This window comes from Lissotriton helveticus, chromosome 4_1 (genome assembly GCF_964261635.1).
Source record: "Lissotriton helveticus chromosome 4_1, aLisHel1.1, whole genome shotgun sequence".
In the NCBI taxonomy this organism is placed as follows: Eukaryota; Metazoa; Chordata; class Amphibia; order Caudata; family Salamandridae; genus Lissotriton; species Lissotriton helveticus.
The window spans coordinates 373323525-373346474 of NC_136063.1; the positions used below are offsets into that span (position 1 = coordinate 373323525).

Here is a 22950-nt window from a genome sequence, read left to right on the forward strand (position 1 = left end):
TTGATTTGGGAATGGGTGTGACAAGTTGATGGTCTTACAGGACATGTAGATTTATGTTGCATTTTGTCCCATGGACAAGTAGATTATTTAAAATTTTCCACATCCCTGCAGCAAGCACACGGAGTACTTTTAACACGCTCCCTTAGGGGTTTATACTGACGCAGATGGAAGCAAACAGCGCTTGGTTTACTGATTTGCTTCCGTGACCACGCCCCCTGATGTTGTTTTCCGGAGGAACCGGCTGCTTGTGTCCTGCTCTTCGACCCGTTCAGAGTCTAATCGAAGGAACGCGGTATACCTTTTCCCCCATATCGTAGTGCCTTACATCGGAGAGTGTGTTCCTTGGCACCTTGAATCTTCGTCCCTGCATTCCAGCTCGGCAATTCCTTTTTTCACTGAGCCGGCAACGCGAGTGTTCCTTTTCCCGTCCTTGCTCTCCGCTTCCCTGTGCCTAAACACCCCACTTTCCTCTCATGAGAGTTTTGGTACGCGTGCTCTGGCTAGTTGATTTCAAGCTTGCCATGGCGTTTTAAGATACGCATGCACGATTCCCAGCGTGCTTGTGCCCCCACTGCAGGGAGTCTTCACTCGCTCCCTGGTTGCTCCCAACCGCCTGTCTCAGCTGTTTATGAGACATAGTTTGCATTGTTGGCTGCTAATATTTCTGACGTCAACAGAACCTTGTTTTTTATATTTTTGTTGTGCTAAGACCATAGACACATTTTTTGTACCTTCAATACACCTGGAAAGACTCTGCTCTCTTGTTCTTGCACTATATGGAAGAGGGAAGTCAACTCCCCCTACTAGATTCCACATTGGTCCCAGCACCCTTCGTTGGCCGGTAAGTGGATTAGTATTATTTTCTTGAGCTATTCCATGCAGTACCACAATCATTGAAAGTGCACCTGTACAAATAGAGTAATAGGTGTCCTTCTTTTTCAGCTCCTAGTGTGTCCTGTTGACGTCTAAAAGAGCCTTACTTGTTGTGGACAAGTGAAGAAGAGTGGGAATCACTCTGGATTGTAATCCCCTTACCTTTTGGAGGCAGTTATCTGTGACAGAGAATATATCTTGGTCCGGCAGATGCTGTCCTCAAGGGGTGAGGGGAATTCATCTTTGCTCCTGTGGAACTCCTGGTGACAAAGGCTCATTCAAGGAGCCTGGGGCCAGACAAAGCGATGGTGGATAACCAGCTGGCAGGGGTTTGGGGGAAAATGGATGGCGGGGGACAATGGACGGCGGGAGAGAAATGGACGGTTAGGGTGAAGGGAGAACTATAGTGCCCTGAACTGGGCAAAAGTTTTTTTTTTTTAAACAAAACTTGCAGCACCACGTAGTCAGTGGCAGGACACAGTGTGCAAACAGGAAGCTCTGCTGGGTCCATGCTCCACGTGTGCCAGAAGCCCTGAGACGTATGCTGGAAGAGGTGGGAAGCTGCCAGGAAGCAGGAGACGTTACCAGTAAAAAGCAATGGAGCCGAATGAGGAGGACACCAATCAATAAGTATCTGTAAGTAATGGGTGGGCTCTGAACCAGTTTTTACATTTTTTTAAAAAAACTATTCGCACTGTATAAGCGAAACCTAAATAAAGGCTCAGCATGGGGGGGAAGGGGCAGCCGCAAAGGTGTTAAAGAGGTACATCTACAACGATTTCCTACATTGGAACAGCATTGTGGTGCCCTGATGGATATGGGATGTTCTTCCAAAACCTGGGTGCAGGTGAAGGTGTGTTGAGAATCTCCAGAGATGGTGAAGATGTCTGCAAGGTTAGTGGGAGTGCTGGTTTTGATGCCTTTGTAAACAATGCAGCTACCTATGAAGATAGTGCAAGCCAGCAAGGCGAGTCAATGTATTTCCATCCCGATGGGGACAACATGATAATATTTCTTCAGGTCCTGAATGCTGCTAATGGTTGCTAATGTGGAGTCTGGGAGGCCAAGGAGGAGAGAGTTATCACCATACAAATGCAAACGGAGGAGGGCTTAGACAGCAGTTTTGCTGTCGCTTTCTGTTAGAAGGAGAGAGCTGATATCAGGTTGTTTTTTGGGCTTTGTGTTGCACGAGGGTGAGGTTGGTGTCGAGGTTGAATCCTAGTGACTTTGCATTTAGTGAAGGTTGTGGTTTAAAGCCATCAAAGCTCATGTAATTAAGCCACGTTTGTGCTGCTTCTTGTTTATTTATCTTGGGAAATAACAGGAATGTTGCCTTGGTTGGTTGGAGATGCTGGACATTCAGGTCTGGATGATGTGCAAGCCGTGTCTGAGGCTTTGGGTGCCTAAAGCACAGGAAACTGTCAAGTATGAGAGTTATATATTATCTGGATATTGGTAAATTTGATATTGTTATTTGTAAGTAGAGCACAAAGGGTTGCCATAATAATGTTTAAATGAGAGCGGGCAGTATGGGACCCTGTTGATTCATGAAGGAAAACTGATTTATTTACATACTGAAGACAAGTGTTTTTATTCTGTGGCACAGGCATGTCAGTAATATTAGTTCTCACTGAGAAGTGGATCCATTTAAGGGCAGAAACTATCTCCTCGCGTTCCAAATGATGCTGTCTGACATTCCTGCCTACTGTGATCAGCACCTATCATGGGCACGGAGAACCTCAATGAGTGCACAAACTACAGTACTTAGTCTAAAGTCGCAAGGATTCTACAAAAAAAAAAAAAAAAAGCCAAATACAACAGAAAAGAATGGCCAATAGCAGAGAACCAGAATCACCTTCTAATGGGGTATATAGTTAATTGATAACAGAAACTCATATATATGTCTACAATTCCCAGCCTAACAAGAAAAATACAGGAGACCTCCAAGCTTTGGAAACTCATCTCTCAATTCCTAATATGCATCCGCAGGGCCAGAATACTGTTAAAAAAAAAAATCAAAATATCCTTGAGAACAAAACATACAGGAGCATAATGCTACTTGCATTAACTGCAGCTTCTAGAATGAAACCAAAAAAACTTCCATTCCTGAAATATTTGTAAGAATATAATCAAAATGGTAGACACTACTCAGAATAAAATTAGAGAAAACTGGGAACCATGATACTTAAGCATTTTTGGGAGTCTGATACTTTGGAAAATGTCCCATATTATAGAATGCCTGTTACATGAAACAAAAATTTGAAGAAAACGTCTTATCTGAATATTTGCTCATACCATCATCTCCAAGTTTGGAAGCATATTCACTTATTAATTCTTCACCAACATCAACTATTTGTTCGCTGTTTCGACAATTTTCTTCCCTCCATTTTCTCATTTTATCACGCATGTCTGAAAAACAAAATTTGATTTTTATGTATCATATGGAATTTTTCTATGACTCTGCTTGCTTCAAATAGCTACTTTTTAGCTATTAAATAATACATATAAGTAATTGTTACCACTCAAAGCAACATAGGCAACCAAACAGTGTTTCCTAAAACTCAATTTTGCCTAGTGGTAAGACAGCTCAAAAGCTAAATCACCCACATACAAAGACAAGCATTCACAAATACTATTAAAGCCCAAACTATTGGCTTTGACAGTCCTAGGTGCTCCAAGAGTGAACAGAACATGCCTGTATTATGACAGGCTGAAACTGGGTTCTCTGACATTGAGAAACATAATCCTCAGTACAACATGCTGTCAGTAGCCACATGTATTAAGAATGGACACTGCCGCCTGTTGCCCTGCTGCAGCTAAGGGATGCACAGTCCCAGGGAGACCTGAACCTGGAGGCGCCAGTGCGAGACCAGGGGGAGGAGCAAACATACCTCGAACAAGCGCTATAAAGCGAGTTTCGGGGTCCCGCTCCTTGGGACGCTGCTGCTTCTGCTAAGAGACTCTCAGTCCCAGGGAGACCCGCGCCTGGAGGCGACAACATGAGACTAGGGGGAGGAGCCAAACATACCTCCATCAAGCGCTATAAAGCGCGTTGAAGGCTCCCACTTCTAGGGTCACTGCCGCCTGTTGCCCTGCTTCTGTTAAGGGACTCATAGTTCAAGGGAGACCTGCGCCTGGACACGTCAACGCATGGCCAAGTGGAAGAGCCAAACATATCTCCATCAAGCGCTCTAAAGCGCATTGCGTGCCTCGCCTGTCAAAGCCCGGAGAAGTCTGGGCTGGGCCACCAACCTTGGTTCTGTATTTTGAGGTACTGTGAAGTTTTTATTAAGTTCATCATTTGGTTACGCCCCTGACTCCAGTCCCCTGTCATACTGTAGCCATCCCATGCAAGACCTTATCGTTATTACCTTATTACCTGTTTGCTATGGGGTCCTGTGTTTGGCGCACCAGGTGATGAAAGATGGCAAAGTACAAGTTAGGCCCGAACTTGGAAAGGGCCGTAGCCAAGAAAATCAGCACATTCGATCAATGGAAGAAAGAAATGGCAGTGGGTGCACTTGATAAAGTAATCCTCCTTGTAGAGAGGCATCTCTTAACAATCTTGTCGCAAACAGACTCAGACGCACAAGTTAGCATCACATGCCTGATTTTGAGGATAGCGCCCAATGCTCTAAACCCGTCTTGCCTCCTTTTGTCCACATAGCCGCTCAACAACTGCCTCCCTCGACAGAGCAGAAAAAAGGTCTCCACCCCCCCCAAAAAAAAAAGCAAGACTCTTAAGACCCCTAAGACCACCATGCCTGGTCCTTTGGACTTGATAAAACCTATCCATCTCTACCCAGCTCCTCAGAAAACTCCAGACGGTAAAAAACGATGCAGCCAGACTCATCCTGGACCTCCAAAAATGAACCCACAGTGCCCTCCACCCGAGACACCTCCACTGGCTCCCCATCCAGAACAGTTGACAGTTCAAGATCCTCATGCATTCCTACAATGCCCTCCACAACCTAGCACCTGCCTACATCAACCTGAACTTTCTCCAACCCTCTAGACACCTGCACTCCTCTTCACCCGCCCTCACACACACCTTCCTGCATCCTTCGCAGCCACAGCAGTGGTCGCTCCTTCTCCTACATCGCTGCCAAGACCTGGAACGACCTTCCCCTCCAGCTCCATAGAACCTCCTCACTTCAGAAAGATACTCAAGACCTGTCTCTTTGACGAAGACTCAGCGCCCAGATATCCTTCGGGGTGACAGTGTTGCGCTTTACAAATGCTGTTTGGTAGGTTGATTGATTTAGAAGGAGACTTTTGGGGTCTTGCTTAGACAACTGGCCAAAGAAATTGTGGATGTAATCGATTGTAAAATGTCTGTATTTGACTACCTGGGGCGAACTGAGGACAAATTAACTTTCATGGACTGCAGAAAGGATGGTTGCAGGGATGAAGGAACGGGTGGGTAGCAGTGTTAATATTGTGTGCAGAAGCCCCTTAGTTCTGCTCAAAACTCACGGGCAGTGCGAACCTTGCCTGAAGAGAGGTGTCAGTTTCCGTCTCGTTTGTCCAGTAAGGCTTCCCAGTCTGGCCCAGCGGCTTCTCTCCCACTGGGCTTAAGGGAAGTTGCACCATTGAAAACACCAGCACAGAACACATCAGTGCCGGGATGTGCTCAGCAGAAGCCTCCCCAACCCAGTCGAGGTAGCAGGGTTATCACATGACAACTCCTCTAGATGTGATCTCCCTCCTGCCGCCAGTCCCTACATGGCCATATTAGCGGATGTCCCCAATCTGAACCTTAAAGCAAGCAAGTCTACTTTAGAACTAATCAATAAAGCAGAGCACTAGATTAAGAGGAATTCCAAGCTCCAAGGCTCTTTTTTGTTTGAAATACTTATGGCCAGAGGGGTGGGTTCGGTTGGGAAAATGAGTAAGGAGATTGAGGGATATTGCGTTATTACTTTCAGGAACCCCATGATGGCCAGGCACCCAGGGCCAGCTAACCCCCACCAAAGCCCCTGGGTTTCTTTTATAGGGACCTGGCCCGAAGGCTGTTGCCCATTCCTCCACAGATACCTCATTTTAAAATTCCTGTTCTTAATCGCTTCTCTCCTCTGGGTGACCTGTCTGAAAATGATTGACTCAAACCCCTTAACTAGGCAAGCCCTAATCCCACCAAGAAGCCTGTGGCTCTTCCCACCAACTCCCTTACCCAGGAACCTATTAATGGCATAAGGGCAAAGAAGTGATCATGCCATTTAACGAGCTCATCCAAAGTCGTAATGGGGCCCGAAGCATGTAGGAACATGTTTTTTGGAATGTTGTTGGCCTAGCCACCAAATTGGTCTATGAAGATTGGGAGCTCTATTTGTGCAAGCATTACATTACCCTATTTCAGGAGACTTGGGTCACTAAGGACATTTTTGGGAGGGTTATTATTTGTACTTGTAACCCGCAGCTTGCTCTGCTGCAGCAAGGGCCAAGGCAGGCTTAACATCTTGGTTCAAGTCACTGTGGATTGTACCGTCATACTAAACCCTTCTGAAAGTCTCTTAATACAAGCCTTTTTATCTACTTGGCGAAATGGAATGAGTATTGTGCTAATTAATTTCTATAATGGCTATTTTGACTCAGCCCATATTGCCAACCTTAAATAACTTTGTAAGATGTTATCAGGTCTTGAGGAACATTTAGAGTTTTTGCGCAATGGCTTCAATATTATCATAAGGGGTGATTTCAATGTAAAACTAGGGCCCACCCAAGTGCAGAACCCACAGACTGTTTGATAGCCTTACTATGGGGAGTGACAGTATATCTAGAGATGAGGGGTGGGCCAGGTTCTTTACCAACTTTACAAACTGTTTAAACTCCAGAATGTCACCAAAGTATATGATCCTCTGTGCCCAACCAAAGTAACATTTGAGGGGGGTGGGTGCTCCTCTATGATAGACTACATTTTTGTAAACCAGGAGCTTTGTGTTTTGGGTCACAAGCGTCTAAATTGATGAAAGACCCCCATAGGGACCATAACCCAGTGTCTGTAATTATGTATCCCAAGGAGGCCCGATAATTCTGACCTCACAATCCCTAAAAACCAAGACGCAAGGGCAGTGCTTGGTTTAGAGAAATGTGGATATGGCCGCTCGTCTGTCTCAAGTCACCTGAATGTTTTCACGAAGTGTCTACCCACTTTGTAGAATTAGGTCTACTGGTGAGTAGTCTGCTGATGAAACCCAACAGACCAAGGCCAGATGGATCTAAATGGTCGAAAAGGCGTGCGGAAAGTCCTCAAAGTGTCTGCATGAGGCCTTACACGCTAAACCAAGGGATGCGCTATTGGATTCTGTTGTATAGTTGGTGGGTAGAATGCTTTTAGACTGGAATGGGGAAACTGGTATCCAGTGGGAGGCACAGTACAGATTCCGTGAGGGGCTAAGCACAATGGAGCAATGTTTAAACCTGTACCTGCTGATAAGGAAATATGCCATCACCAAGCAGGGTTCCGTTTGTTGGACTTTCATTAATTTGCCCAGTGCCTTCGACAGTGTAGTGAGGTCCAAGCTTTGGGATAAACGTATTCATATGGTGATCAATGGCGAACTTGTTCTGTTTTTGAGAGCCCTCCACTTTGCCCTCTGTGTCTCAGTCTGGTTTGGCCCCTCAGGAGAGATGACAGAGGGATTCAAGATAGGGCTTGGGGTAAGCCATGGGGTACGTTTTAGCCCCCCTGCTGTTCCTGCATTATACAAATGGCACAGGTACTGCCTTGTCTGCTAAAGTCTCTAATGTCCCCTCTATAGGTGGCAAAAAGGTCCCCGTATTACAAAACTCGCATGACACAGTTTTACTGTCTAGAACCCCCAACATGAATTTATTTCCTTTATGAGTTCCTTGGGCTTGGCCACTAATTGTTCCAAAACCTTTATAATGACATGTAACTTAAAGCAAACTAAGATGCGGGGTATCAAGTCGCAAGGCCATTCCGTGACTCCTACTCAGGATTTCTCCTATCTGGGCATCGCTTTTGACTCGCATGGGGAATTGGGGACCTTGCATCTCTGCGGTACGGGTTAAATTTTCAGGATTGGCGAGTATGTTTTCAACCCGGCCAGACGCATCGGAAAAAAACTGTGGTCCCCTTATTGGCATATGGGGTTATAGCAATCCTAAGTCACTCTAGGGGGTGCAAAACAGAGTATACTCCAGTGTGTTCCACCTACTTGTCCCATCTTCATTTCACACCAGGAGCTAGGGGGGCAAAATGCAAAGAACTCCATTAATCTTTCCCCAGTGTTGTTGTGGTGCTCAATATGGACTAACCAGCAGGCAGACTTCAACAGGAAAATAGCCCAAGACTGCTTGTCGTGTGATAGAGGGCTGAATGCCCCCTGGATTTACTATGTGAAGTCTGTATCGTTGGATTGGGGGCATTGCAGCTTTTCCATAATCATGAAACTTTGTCCAAGCAAGACATGGCTCAAGGAAAATCCCTGTTTAAAACAAATAGACATAACCATAGAGAAGTGAACAAGTAGTCCAGAATTGCTGTCAGAGAGCACACTGTCCTACAAATCACTTTGTGTAGGGCACTGTATCTGGGGGGATAGACTATTATTGGTAGAGAATGTAACTTACGCGGTTCTGCCTAGGTTTTGCGAAATGGCACCCGAGTTTCCCTTTGGGACAGTATGATGTGCCCAGTATTGTGACATGCCCATGCGATGAAGTTTCACCCCAAAGTTTGCTACATTTCATGGTTTTTTGTAAATTTTATCAGGATTTTAGCAAAATGTATTTACTTCCCAAAACAGGGCATTCTAACTTCTCTGTCAGCCTTGATGTATCTTCAAACTCTGGGTCCCCAACGAACTGAAGTCAACATATTCTCTTTTATAAGAAAAGCTAACAATAGTAGGTACTCAATGCTGTTTTAATTTGGTTTTATTCTTTCAGTATTAGACTAGCTATCAAGCACAGAGGGCACCTATTTTTTTTCACAGTGAATTGCCATTTTCACTTTATCTGGTCAGGTGTCTATCAGGTGGGGTGACCTCTATTTATGAATTGCTGCTAACATTCAGATTGTATTTTCTTGTCTAGAAGTCCATGAGGTATGCACTATAAGTTGATCAAGGCCATTTGCAGTTTTTAATTTTGTGATGTACTTTTTATTTGCTATGGGATGTACTTTTCTTCTGTAATGTGATGTATTTTATTTTCCACACTTTTATGGCTAGATTTATGGTCAAAAGAAAGGTTTCAAACTAAACTACACTATTAGAATGGCACTGAAAAGAAGCTGTTGTAGGATTTTGAGCAAATTTCATAAATGAGGCAGTACTTGTAAAAGCAAGACTCAATTCCTTGTTTCTATAAAAGTACTATATTTAAGGACTGCAAAGGCACATACAACCAGCATCACAGAACTACGACAGACACTGAAGGAGGCCCAAAATGGCTTATGTAACCATCGCCAGAGAAGACAGCCCATTATGGCACATACAATGAGAGACATTAAAGTAATACGCAATTGCAGATACAAACGACATGGAACTACAGTGGCATATACAATCAGCAACACTAAAAAACCCTAACAGTACAGGCATTCAACAGAAGAACCACAATAGCACATAGAATTTTGGAGAGGGCATGCTCACAATTTGAAAAACGACCTGTGCAATCTCTGTAATTAAGCAGAAGCCTGAGAAAGTAATAATAAAGAGCATACAGAAAAGTATGTAAACACTGGATAAAGAAAGTATATTTTGATGTAGTGTTTTTTCCACAGCAAATAACGATTTGCTTCAAGACTTTAAGAAGAACAGAAACTATATAATAGAGGCAGTATACCATTTTTAGATTATACTTTAAGTAAGCATTTGCTTACAATGCAGGACACATTGCTTTGAGAGAGGAGTCTTCTATTCCACATGCCTTTGGCTCTCACCAGATAGTTGCCACAAGCTACAAAAAATGCTCCTCATATATTATGAATGGAGCACTTCATACGAGGTGGAACGCTTGAGATCAGAGGTTTGCCCTACTGAAGCTCATTTTAAGAATATTTGAGAAAAGCTGTGGCAAGAGCTCTTGTTGACAGCTACACGGTCAGGCCTAATGTAAGGCAGTGAACAGCACAAGCCTGTTGTACACAGGCTGCTACTAGATATCCCGAGAATGAGATGCACAAGCCTAAAGTGCCAATATAGTACCAAAGGCTATCGCTGGCTTCTTGCAAATGAAACAACGCAATACATGCAATTTGTTACAATGACACTGAAAAGTAACAGTGATGTAATTTAGAGAATATTTCTTACAATAAAACACTAACAGCAAGACTGGATCTATAATTTATGTGGAAGTATTAGGTTTACGAACAACTACATTGGCAGTAACAACAGGAGACATAGAACAAGGACAAAAGTGACACATTTGAACAGCAACACTGAAGAACCACGACAGATAGAACCAGAGTCAGAAAACAACAGTAGCACATGCAATCTTTGTGAGGCGTGTACTCACAATAACAAGCATTGGCATAGCCAGTAGGTCTCGCCTATGGGACCTTATACAGGGGTGTGGAATTTAATAAAATATCTACTTGTTGATGGGGCAGGTTGCTTCATAAATCTACTTGTCCTGTAACAAAATCCACTTGTCCCTTTGTTGCTATGTAGTGTGGCAACAAGTTTTGGCAGCAATCTCAGCATATAAGAGCTCGGTTATAGCCTCTCTGATTATGGCATGGCTCATACCATGGTAGTGTTTGAAAGTTGCAATCCCCTTATGTTGCCACATTTCCGCAGATCTACATACTGGGGCTGAAGGTAGTGGTAAGCCATAATTCCAGGGTTAGAAGGGCCTTTTTAGTCTGTGCAAACCTACTAACTTGCATGCTTAAGGGTTTCCAACAATTCTTCTCTAATCTTTTCCCATATTGAGAAATGTTGCAAATTTACTTCTGACAAAGGCAGACGTAAACCTTCTTCCAGAGTTGGGGAAAAAAGTGTTTGAAGGGAAAGTGAACTTGTAAACACTCAGATTTTTGCATGAGTCAATCTACACATGCATATTTGCTCTTGCTAAAATGCAGTTCACAAATATTTTCTAGGAGTACTATTTCTTGCCCTACTTCTGTAAGTTCTTGGGAATTCACGAAAGCCGTAGAGCTACACTTAATGCATGGACATATACCATGGGAGCACTTTTGAGACTTTCTTTAATAATTGAGCCCTAATTTAGTCTGGCTTTGGCCATGACCTTTTGCACTTATTAAAATTCCGTCTCTCTCTCTCTCTCTGTATCGGCTACTTCACTGTGAGGGACAGCATTCTGCTCTTTCACAAGGAGCATATTGGCACACAAAGTACTTTTGTTCAGTGCCAGTAACTACTGTGGCAGAGTGTGCTTTTTGAGACCAAAATCAATTTTTGCTATTGCAATTGTGTTATAATGGTGAAGGCCCAGCCACTCCCACATCAATAAGGGTTTACAAAACCCATGTCAAAACAAGTCACACATTGACAAAACTAAAAAGCTGACCACCAATTTCAGACCTATTAGCTTTGCAAATGCTTGTTTATTTTTGTTTCCCCTAATCTTATTGAAACAGGTTACACTGTTTTTCCGTTATGAATATTTTGGGGAAATACTAGCATGCATCAACACATGTTACTAAATGATGCTGCAAAAAAATGGTACCTGAAACTTTACAGTAGTTTAGCTAAATGTTTTTTTTCCTGCTTTCATTTTTTTATGAACATTTTATCTTGAAAGCAAATAATCATCAATCGTGCTTTCAAGCTTCTGCAAATACTTGCATCAAACCAGAGATTCAGAGCCATGTATCCTTCTACCGCTTCCTGTCACCCTAATAAAGGTTAACATCAGGTCCCGCGAAGCACAATATTGCCCTGGGTCAAGTTGGAGAAGTGTGGCTCACTGGTTAGGAGCGGCAGACCCTGAAGCAGAGGTCGGCCCGGGACCAGGGTTCAATTCCCGACGCGGCAGGGTCTTGGGTCAATGTCCGCGGACTCGATAATTCTCGCTTAGGTACCTACGCTAACCATGGGTCCCACTCTGCAACTCTGGGCAATAGCTTGCATAATCTCCACAATGGCCCCAGCAACGCCGGGGATGCCTGGCTTCACCCTGGGGTGCCCTCTCACAGGGAAAGCCAGGACGGGTTCCCCAGCGGTATACAGCGCCAGGACACCACGTAACGAGGTAACAGTGCGCTTTACAAGTATACATACATTACATTACATTACGTTGTGTAATAATAACCTTATATCAAATGATTTAGTCAGAGAAATGGCAGCAAGTTTCCTCCTCCCGGTACCTTGAATCTGAATTTCTACGGGCCCACAACTTAGGGGGTGCTGTTAGCTTGTATGTTTCCTCCTCCAAGATGTGTTTAAACCAGCCTAGGGATGGAACCTTGATACCCCTAGGCTCGAGACCAGGAGGGGGCAGCACTGGTGTCAAGTGCCACCAAAGGGTCTAATAAAGTCATGGTCCTGACAGAGCCGGCATCGCTTCCATCCCCAGGCCATGTAGTAAAGCGATCAGTGTTTGAGATAATGACTTACACTGATGCATGTGACACAAGAGAATGTCCTATACAGGCTCCTTCAGCTTGGAGCACTGCGTCACCGGTGAGGTGTGTCTGTGACAAATGGATCCGGCAGGGAAGACAGCGCAGGAGTTTATGGAGTCCTCTGCACAGATGAAATGAAATGAAATGAAAAATTGCATTTGTATAGCGCATAACTGCCCTGGGGCCTCGCAGCGCTTCCCTGGGGCCTCGCAGCGCTTCCCTGGGGCCTCGCAGCGCTTATTGCACCCACAGATTTGGGTGCAACCAGAAAGGACAGCTATGCATCGTGATACATCTGCTCCCCCTTTGATTGAAACATCTGTTCAGCCTTTAATCCTGGTGTTTATAGTATAGACAATTGTGCCCTCTCGTATTTACAGTTTAGCGCCTGTGGAAACTATGTTTTTTCATGCGGCAACATTGCGAGTAATTTCATCACATATTTATGGCAACTACATTTACAAAATAAACAGACAGGAGTGAAAATTACTTGAGAGTTACGTGCAGGATTTTTAAAACCACATTGCACATATGTATACCAAGGAGATTCTTGGCACTAAAGGGCCCCATTCCCAAAGCCAATTTAGCGTGCAAATTTAACTTACACACAAAAAAAGCTATTGGTGCTGTGTGCAAGTTCTGTACTAACAAACGCAAATTTACACTCATCGGTTCATCTGCTCACAAGTGTTATTACACCAGTGTTCTGTAATATTACTAGAAAGTAATTATGCTCTAATGTGTAGAGGTTTCAAGTTGCTGGAAAGGAATATCCCCAAAAATGTGAATACATCTACCTACTTGCGAATTTCTGAGCCTTTACACGTTTCCTTGGACTAGTCTTACTCTGGAAGAAACCAGGGATTTACTCATGTGAAGGACGAGGACAGGAAGACAGGCCTAAATCTGTTCCCAAGGTGGCAACAAGCAATGAATACTTCACCAGAATTGGTCAGTTATTTAGGAGAAGTGGCTTTTCCACAAGGAAATACACACTCCCTTTGGAGAAGAAAAAGAAGAGAAAAAAAGTGAGCAAGTACTTTGGTTAAGCGATTACACTTATAATAGTACACTACATACAATTACGAATGCACTAGTACTCATGCTAGTAGGATGCTACTCTCGGAGCTTCACAAGTGTACACCTGGAACAGAAATACAAAATTCTACGCCTAATTCTATGTGTAAACCTATGAGCGTAGATTTACACATTTTATATCTAACCTCCCACAGACTAGACTCGCTGGTGGGAGTAGTGTAATTTTTTCAGTGGCCCTAGAGACTTCCACCAGCATCACTGCTGGTGTAGTGGCACTGTAGGCGAATTCCATAGGGGTTCAAATAAGGCTCATAAAGATCACCCGGTGAGGGTAACAACAGTGGTGCCATGAATCCCCTCTCCCCCCAAACCCAGTGCAGGAAATTCAAAGCCAGCTGTGAGGCTTGTACAAGGGAAATGTGGCCACCAAGAACTATATTGTGTCTTATGAACCAGGTACAGGCCCTGTACTTTAACTGTAGGTTGAAAAAAAACTCCCCTACAAATAAATACATAAACCAGTGAATGAATGAATAAATGAATGAATTCCTGGGCAGGCAGTTGGTGTAATAATACCAGAGCTGACCTCACCTGCGTCAATCGGCCTACGAGCCTTGAGCAGACAGACAGCAATAAAGTAACCCTTTAATGACAAACATATTGACAACAAACCCTCACAATCCCAGTGTGCTGTGGACATAAGGCCATCCTGTGGTAGCGAATCCAAAAAGACGGCTGCCCCTAAAGTGTGTTCCTAAAGGTATCTACAGAGTGAGGGGAGATGCACTACCATTGGGAGCATCTCATAAAAAGTTACGGACTGGCCTCACACACCGCTCGGTGTCATGCTTCATCACCGGCTGTCCTTGCCCTCTAAAAACTTGGTTTGATAGAGGGCGGGCATACACCTGGAAACAGGGATGCACTTCTAAATCTAAGTGATGGCCATGAGGAGTGTGAAAAAGTGTATTAAAAACCATTATCCTTGTCCATACCTAAAGTTTATTCAGGGATCAATGGTATGGTGGTTAAAAGAAGTGATCGGTGGTATGGCACGTTATTCTCCCTTCACGGTGTGATATAGGGTCTACATGTTTCTGCTTCTGTGTCCCCGAAGGGTACGTAGCATTCTTCAGGACCAAAGGGGAGGTTACTACCTAAAGGTCCACCTTCTGACACCTAGTGTCAGAGTGTATGGACCTGCCTCTAGAGTGCGAGGGGGCTGTGATTACAATTACCCCTACCGGTGTAGTACCCTAGTAAGTGACTGTAGAGAAGGAAACAAAACAAACATACACACCAACGTGCGAGTATGTACAGAACTAGTACATTATACCATCCATGCAGCGTCATACCTATTGCGCGTGTGGTTTGGTCTTTATGAGACACGCGACACTTACACGTGTATCCTTGCAACCAAAAAGAAAGATTGTTTAAGGACCTTACCCTATAGTCCAAACTACTTGCTCCATAGGAGGGCAGAGGTGGAAGGACCTACTTTGACTTTCTGAAACCAAGAGACATAACACAGCCATATGGGGTGAAAGGATTTAGATCCCAACTTTAAAAACTGTTTGTTACAAAAAAGGACATCCACAAAGGCAGAGATCAAAGTACTGTGGGATCCCATTAAATGTGGACCACCCACACACTCATCATTCATCATCATGCACACCCTTACTGTCTTGCTTCAGTGCTTCCAGCCACTTTCCCTGAGGCGCCCTCTCGGTCTCCTCGTCGATGGGAATTGAAGGGGAACCCAGGGGTATATATACTCTAGTCAAGTGGTTAATTGGTTTGGTAACAAGCGTTAAGTGGAGAGAACAGGTGTGTTTCCTGTGTCCTCCTCGTATGTGCCTGGCCGCCTGGGGTGGGCGTTCCCAAGCGGGAGTGTATTCATTTGACTGTGGACGCATAAAGGAAAAGGGGCTCAATTCAAGGCATGCATGTTGGTGCTTTGAAACTTTTGGTAGCAGTATTAAATGCGGATTCAAAATGGGTCATAGTCCGCTGGTGGTGTGAGTGGAGTGCGGATTCCCAACACGCTTGAAGCTACGCATGCGCAGTGCGTTTAAAACCACTGTGCCAGGGCATAGGAATATGCTCCAAATGAAATGATGTTCGCAGGATGGCATAGTTGCCGGTAACAGTGCGCAGTGTGATTTATGCCGCTGTGCCAGGAAATTGGTTAAGTGCCTCATTGTGAACGGTGAACAAAGGGAGGAATTCACATCTTTTGGTTCATGTGCACTGTTTTGAGCAGTTTATCGGCTATTACCGATATATCAGTCTTGAACCCTGTTTTAGTTTATACTCACTAAGGCTAGGCCCCTGTGCGGTCATAATGCAAATTCCCAAAGACCACTCATTGCGCAATGTGTTTTGTACTACTGTATCTGGAAATTAAATAAACACCCCATTATGAACTATGATCAAAGGATGGCATTCACATATCTAGATTCTTGTGAGAGGGATGGTGGTGCTTACTGATAAAAACAGTTTATTGGGTATCTCAAGTACATCAGTGTTGTACCCTGTTTTTTTCTATACTCACTCAAGCTAGACTCCTGTTCGGTAATAATGTAAATTTACATAGAATACTCAGCTAAGGCCTAAGTTGGTCTCAGTAGTTTGAAGGCATGAGCCTCTCCTCCAGTGCTGGCAGGGTAGGAGGGGTGTGCGGACCGCACAGCTATCTTTGGTATGACGCTGTATCGTTCAGTTTGCAAGTTGTAGCCATGGGATTACGTCATTCAGGCCTGTTTCCCAGCTGCTAAGTCTGTAGACCCATTGTTGTTCTCTGAGGTGTAGCTATCTGGTGGTGTTGGCTCTCTGTCTGTTTATAACCTCTAGAACAACCCACTTGAGGTCCTGGTCGCTGTGACCTTTGTCACTAAAATGTTTTGTGAGTTTTGTATTTGTTTTCCTGCACTGGATCGTACTGCGGTGTTCACTGACCCGCCCCTTCACCTTCCTAGTGGTCATGCCGACATATTTCACGTTGCATGGGGAGGATATAAGGTAAACCATGCATTGCGTGTTGCAGTTGCTGAAGTTTTTAAGCTTCCAGGGGTTGCCCGTGCCAATATCGGCCTCTTTTGTGGTAGTTAGTTGGCAGCATTCGCAATTCCCACAAGGGTAGTGACCCATTGGTTTAGGTTGGCTCGATAGGGTCATCTGTGTGTCAATAGGTTCTATAGTTGTTTTAGAGTGAACCAAGTTGTCCCTGAGGTTCCTGCTGCGTTTGTAAGCGAAAAGGGGGGGGGCTCCCATTTCCGGCTTCTGCTGTTTAGAATTGACCATTTCTTTCTGACGATGTTTTGGATTTTGTTAGACACGGGTGTGTATGTTGTTACACAAACTATGCGGTTACCCTGTTCCTTTGGTGTTGTTTCCGGGAGCGCATCCTTGCCGTTGTTCCTCGTCCTCTTTTTTGCTCGTCTGACCATTTTATTTTGATAATTCATCTCAAGGAATTTACTCTCCAGTTGTTCTGCCTATGCTTGGAAAGTGTTAAGCTCAGAACAATTCCTTCGGATTCTAAGGAATTGTCCCACAGGTAGGTTTTCCCGAAGAGTCATTTTGAATCCGCATTTAATACTGCTACCAAAAGCTTCAAAGCACCAACATTACTACGCGCATGCACGGAATTGAGCCTCTTTTCCTTTATTCGTCCACAGGCAAATGAATACACTCCCGCTTGGACACGCCCACCCCCAGGCGGCCAGGCACATACGTGGAGGACACAGAAAACACACCTGTTGCCTCTACTTAATGCTTTTTACCAAACCAACTAACCACTTGACTAGAGTATCTATAGCCCTGGGTTCCCCTTCAGTTCCCATCGACGGGGAGACCGAGAGGACACCTCAGGGAATGCGACTGGAAGCACTGAAGCAAGACAGTAAGGGTGTGCATGATGATGAATGAGTGTGTGGGTGGTCCACTTTTAATGGGACCCCCCAGTACTTGGATCTCTGCCTTTGTGGATGTCCTTTTTTGTAACAAACAGTTTTTAAAGTTGGGATCTAAAACCTTTCACCCCATATGGCTGCGTTATGTCTCTTGGTTTCAGAAAGTCAAAGTAGGTCCTTCCACCTCTGCCCTCCCATGAAGCAAGTAGGTTAGACTATAGGGTAAGGTCCTTAAACAATCTTTCTTTTGGTTGCAAGGATACACGTGTACGTGTCTCATAAAGACCAAACCACGCGTGCAATAGGTATGACGCTAAATCGATGGTATAATGTACCAGTTTTGTACATACTCACACGTTGGTGTGTATCTTTGTTTTGTTTCCTTTTCTACAGAGTCACTTACTAGGGTACTACACCAGGAGGGGTAATTGTAATCACAGCCCCCTCGCACTCTAGAGGCAGGTCCATACACTCTGACACTAGGTGTCAGAAGGTGGACCTTTAGGTAGTAACCTCCCCTTTGGTCCTGCAGAATGCTACGTACCCTTCGGGGACACAGAAGCAGAAACATGTCGACCCTATATAACACGGTAAAGGGAGAATCACTTCTTTCAACCACCATACCTTTGATCCCTGAATAGGGGGGGCAGAGGAAGTGAACCACCCAGAGACATCATCCTAGGCTGAACAGCTGTCATCACCATCCAATCACAGAGACTGAACTTCACGTCAAGGGCACCTCCCCCCTCCAAGGGGGGGTTCACAGGAGATCATGGAAAAGCAAGATATCCCCTCCCATGCCTGACTTTTTTAGGACTTCTCAGAGGATTCCAAGAGTACCCCGCCCGGGGGTTCTGTGACTGTGGCAGATTCTAAGCAACACTCACGTGTAACCCAAATGTATCAAACATCAGTGACTGCTTCTGAAAGTAGGGGACAAACCGGCTTCTGCTCTTTGAAAATTATCTGTGGAGAAAATATTTTGTACCACAAACCCTTTCAGTAGAGAAAGCGGATGAGGTTCCAATGTTTGTTTACTGTTGCTCGCAGGATGTTTGCGGAAAACACTGCGAGGGCAACAAAAGATAATTTCTCTGTAACCTTGGTGTGGAAAACATGAATTTGAGATAGTTGCTTATTTAACACTAACAACATGGTTCTGTTTAGGAGATGTTTGGCTATAAACTATTTGTGTTATAAATAAACAAGCACGGTGTGCACGCACTGCAAGGAATGCGAGGTATCCAGCTGGCACCTGGCAGCGCTGCTGGCTCCCAAGCTCCCTAGGCCAGGAGAGAGAGGAGGGACATGCACCTGCCTTTAGCCAAATGCGTGCTGTCTTTCTTAGAAAGAAGCACGCACAGGCCAAAAGCGTGTGAGCACCCAAAAAAAGCACACACATGAGCGTGTGCTCCGAGTTTTAAGTCCTTACTAGAAGCCTTGCAGAGCAGCGCATGCGCACTGGCTCAGGCGAGACATGAAAAGCGAAAGGATGATCTGACCTCAGGAAGGAAGTGGGAGCAAGAGTTAAGAAATAAAATATCTCGTCAGGATGACCATGTACATATGGGATGAAATTTAACAGGTGTTCTGGTCTTCAGCAGACACACCTTCCTCTGGAATAATCCCTGGTGGCCATCGGAACTGGGACCCACCCTCACTCCAAAACACCACGCCCGCGACCTCGGCAACATCCTAGACAGTGAACTCTCCATGAAATGTCAGGTAAACGCTGTTCCCTCAGCCTACTTCCACAAACTCTGCGTAGTCTTTAATTGGCTCCCCATCAGCACCAGGAAAACTGTGACACAGGCCCACTGTGACGCAGGCCCACGTCACCAGCCAGCTGGACTATGGCAAACCAATCTATGCAGGCACCACCACAGAATTCATGAAAAGACTCCAGACGATCCAGTACATAGCAGCCTGACTGATTCTCAACCTGCCAGGAAGACCCACATCACTCAACACCTGGGTACCCATCCAGAAAAGATGGCAGTTAAAGCTTCAGACCCATTCCTACAAAGCCCTCCACGACCTAGGACCCGCATGCATGAAGTGTCACCTGAATTTCCACTGTCCTCCCAGTAACCTTGACTTAGCTCACCTCGCTAACGCACAGATAGCATGCACCCTCGACTGTGGCACCAGAGGTCGCTCCTTCTCCCACCTCCCCGTCAAGTCTAGGAACACCCTACCCCTCCACCTCACCTCACCCTTGTTGACTCAATTCACGAAGGCTCTCAAGACCGGACTTTTCGACTGATACCTGCAGCAGAGCACCTGGGTACCCTTTTGGGGGATTAGTCGCACTTTATAAGTACCACTTGATTGATTGAGGTGACTCTGATTAAGAGTTTAGCACAGACATAAAAGTTGTCTGCAAAATACACACAAAATGAAGAGAAATTAATTTGCTATAAAAAAAGTTTGTCTTGACAGATATTTATTTCCATTCATTCACATTTTATAGCACGCGTTTTTGTATTTCAAGACTTTTTATATTGTATGCATTTTCAAAATGGTGCACAAGCATTTCCCTACTTTAAAGCCTCTTTTATATTGTTTAACTCCACAACCTCCAACCCTGAAATCCAGACTGAAAAGGTGTCTGCCAGTTTTTGGTGTGCACTTCTTCAAGTGCCTCGATGGCAAATGAATACGCACTGAATTTGAGTGAAAACTTGGCGGTGAGAGTTAATATGGATCTGACTAGGATGGAATGTGTCACACTTAATTTAAAATGAGGATATACAAACCGTGTATGGATGTTCTTTCTAATCTGTGTGTAATCGCAAAGCTTATATTCAATTTGGTAAAAGGTGCACATGTGCAAGAGACCCAGAGCCATACAGATCTGTAATGAGTTGCAATGCTATATTCTGTGAGGGTTAAGAAACTCCTGCACTAAGGTAACGATAACTCAAGCCCCTGTCAAGCACAGACTTCTCATCAATGGTGTTATTTCAAATGTTGTGTTGATATTATCAATGATGTCATAGAAGATGTTATGAGTGATGTAATAAATGGGGTACTTAGCACTACAAGGCTAGGGCACTAGCTATAGTTAACGTAGGGCATGAGCTATAGTTAATGAAATGGTCAGTTCAGTATTTTTATTTCAGTTTAACACGTTATATTGTCACCACAATCCTCACCCAACTATAATGTTACTTTAACCTTTGTTTTTTCCAGTGAATTTCTAGTTTTTTTATTTTTAATGTTCATCACAACCATCTTGACTCTCTCCTATCAGGTTTCAGAAAAGTGGAAATGGAAACAGTCCTCCTAAATGTAGCTAATGGCATTCTCTGGGCACTAGATACAGTAAACTCTTGCCTTCTAATTCTCCTTGACCTCTCAGTGGCCTTTGACAGGGTCAACCACAAAACACTACTAAGTACTGTAAAGCAACACATATGTGTTGGGTGTCCAGTACTTACAGTGGTTAGCCTCATATATCCAGCATCCGTCTCAACTAATACAACTAAATCATTCCTTCAATCCAGCACTTGTATATCAAGGGGTCTCCAACGGGTTAATTCTTTCACCCACCAACTTAAATTCCTACATGGAACCCCTTGTCTATATACTAAAACAAGCTAATGTTAGAGTGCACATACAAAGAACAACAGCTTCTTTAAAATGTAAACTAAACAATAAATATCACCAGGTTTCAATAATATGCTTGCTGTCAGACCTGCAGCTTCGTAAACACCACGAACACCAAGGATTATCATTTACCACCACAATAGTGACAGTTTAATAGAATAAACAACTGACAGAAACATGCTGCGAATTAAACATCTAGCCTGCAGAAAACAAAGACTTCTTGTCCATCTCATCCCTTGATCCAAAACAGAATTACAAGCTTCAACTCTCCTTAATGATACAATCACTGTACAACACTTCTACCCTATGCTCATGTAGGGAACTACAGCTCCTGTGCAATAAAATGCCGTCACGTTCTAAACCTTTATAACGCTTAAAGCTGTAAAGAGAGAGTGCAGGTGCTAAGACTGCATTTGAAGGTTATGTTAAGTGTACAAATTGACATGAAGGGGTTCTGTCTGGCTATGATTCTGTACTGAGGGCACGGCAAATGTGGACACGAGCAGGCTGATCAGACAGAGAGGCAAATCAGTAACTGATTAAAGAGGGCAGTGGACTAAAGGGGATAGCAGGCAAGGGGGCCGACGGGGCAATGCGAGCAGACAACTGCAAGGGAGGACCGTTTAAACTGGGGGAGGCAGGCGGTGGGTATGACTGGTGGTACCCTCTCATTTATATCGCGAGCTACTTTTCACAGTCGGTATACAAGTCGTAATATATACATACATATAGTGGGGAGAAGGGGGGTTGATGAAGAGAAAGGTCGTCGGAGATAGAAAAAAATTTAAGAGGCAGGTTGCTGGATAACAGTGTCAGCTAGGCGTCATTTCTGGGGCTTGTCTATCATTCAGAGCGTTTTGACAGCTATAGTCTTTAAACACGTCAAACTAATATGACGGAAAATATTTATTAACAAAAGGAAAGTCGGGAATTAGGAACGTGCTGTCCATACGAGATGGTGTGATATGGAATCCCTAAGGGGTAGTACGGTCCACGGTGCAGACACTGAATTGCAGCGGCACAGCGAACACTAGAAATGCAGACCACAGGAGTGTCAGCGATTAAAGTCCCATGGCGCCGTACAGGGGGAACCTCGTCAGAAATGAACAAGTTTCGCCTGCCTCTCCACCATCTCAGCGAGTTCTGCCTCCTGCCCGTGCAAGTGACATATACGGTTCTGGACCCCAAGCCCTTATATTTACCTTCCCATGTCACATCGTACATGTCTGAAACCTTCGCCATCTTTCCAAGGCTTGCAGAGCGCAGTGCGTGATGACGAATGAACGTACGAACGCGTTGACGTAACAGGGTCTATTCAGTTGCATGTAGTGATAGTAGTTCGAACGGGACTTTGACAGCAGTGTCAGCGGCGTGACAGGACGTCTACGGTCTGGAACAGAGACTTTGCCTGCCAGACGCTTTTTTTACGCGTAGACTGACACTCACCCGTTAATGTAATTGTCAATAATGGAAAAACCAAGCACCGACGATCTGCAGTCTACTGTCTGCAGCGCTCGCTCGAACCGCGCACACTAGGCACATCCTCCCGAATCCAGAAAAATAAAGGTATTCATTTTAGATGCTGACTTCTGTGCGAGCATTGTTCTTTTCACAGCGACAGCAAAACGGTAGATATTGCACCAATCTCTCACTTGACTATTTCTAAGAAAAGAAGGTTTATGATTTTTCACGTTCTAGGCTAGTTAGCATGGCAGTGAATTCAAGAGAAATTATATGATAGAACCTTTCCATGAATGACACCACAGGATGTGCGATACATAACACTGGAGAAAATGGCTGTATGCCCATGCTGGATGCATGAGGCCAGGGTCGTATAGTCGGGTAAGATTCTTTTTTATCTTGAATCAGGATACACCCACGACTGAAGAGGAACTGGCAGCGCTCAGGAGCAAATGGCAACTCTCAACATTGCTGGAAAGGCTTCTGTGGCTC

General features: G+C 44.4%; 1 protein-coding gene across 1 annotated transcript in view; it reads right to left on the minus strand.

Moving 5' to 3' along the window:
• The window catches only part of EMC2 (ER membrane protein complex subunit 2), a 188750-nt gene extending 166415 nt beyond the window's left edge, over nucleotides 1–22335 (minus strand). The window contains exons 1-2 of the mRNA XM_078686879.1: nucleotides 22200–22335; nucleotides 3169–3282 (exon numbers count right to left, since the gene is read on the minus strand). Coding sequence (XP_078543005.1) covers nucleotides 3169–3282; nucleotides 22200–22239 — 154 coding nt within the window. The 5' untranslated portion in view covers nucleotides 22240–22335. The remainder of the gene's footprint in view (nucleotides 1–3168; nucleotides 3283–22199) is intronic.
• Between the last annotated feature and the right edge of the window lie 615 nt (nucleotides 22336–22950).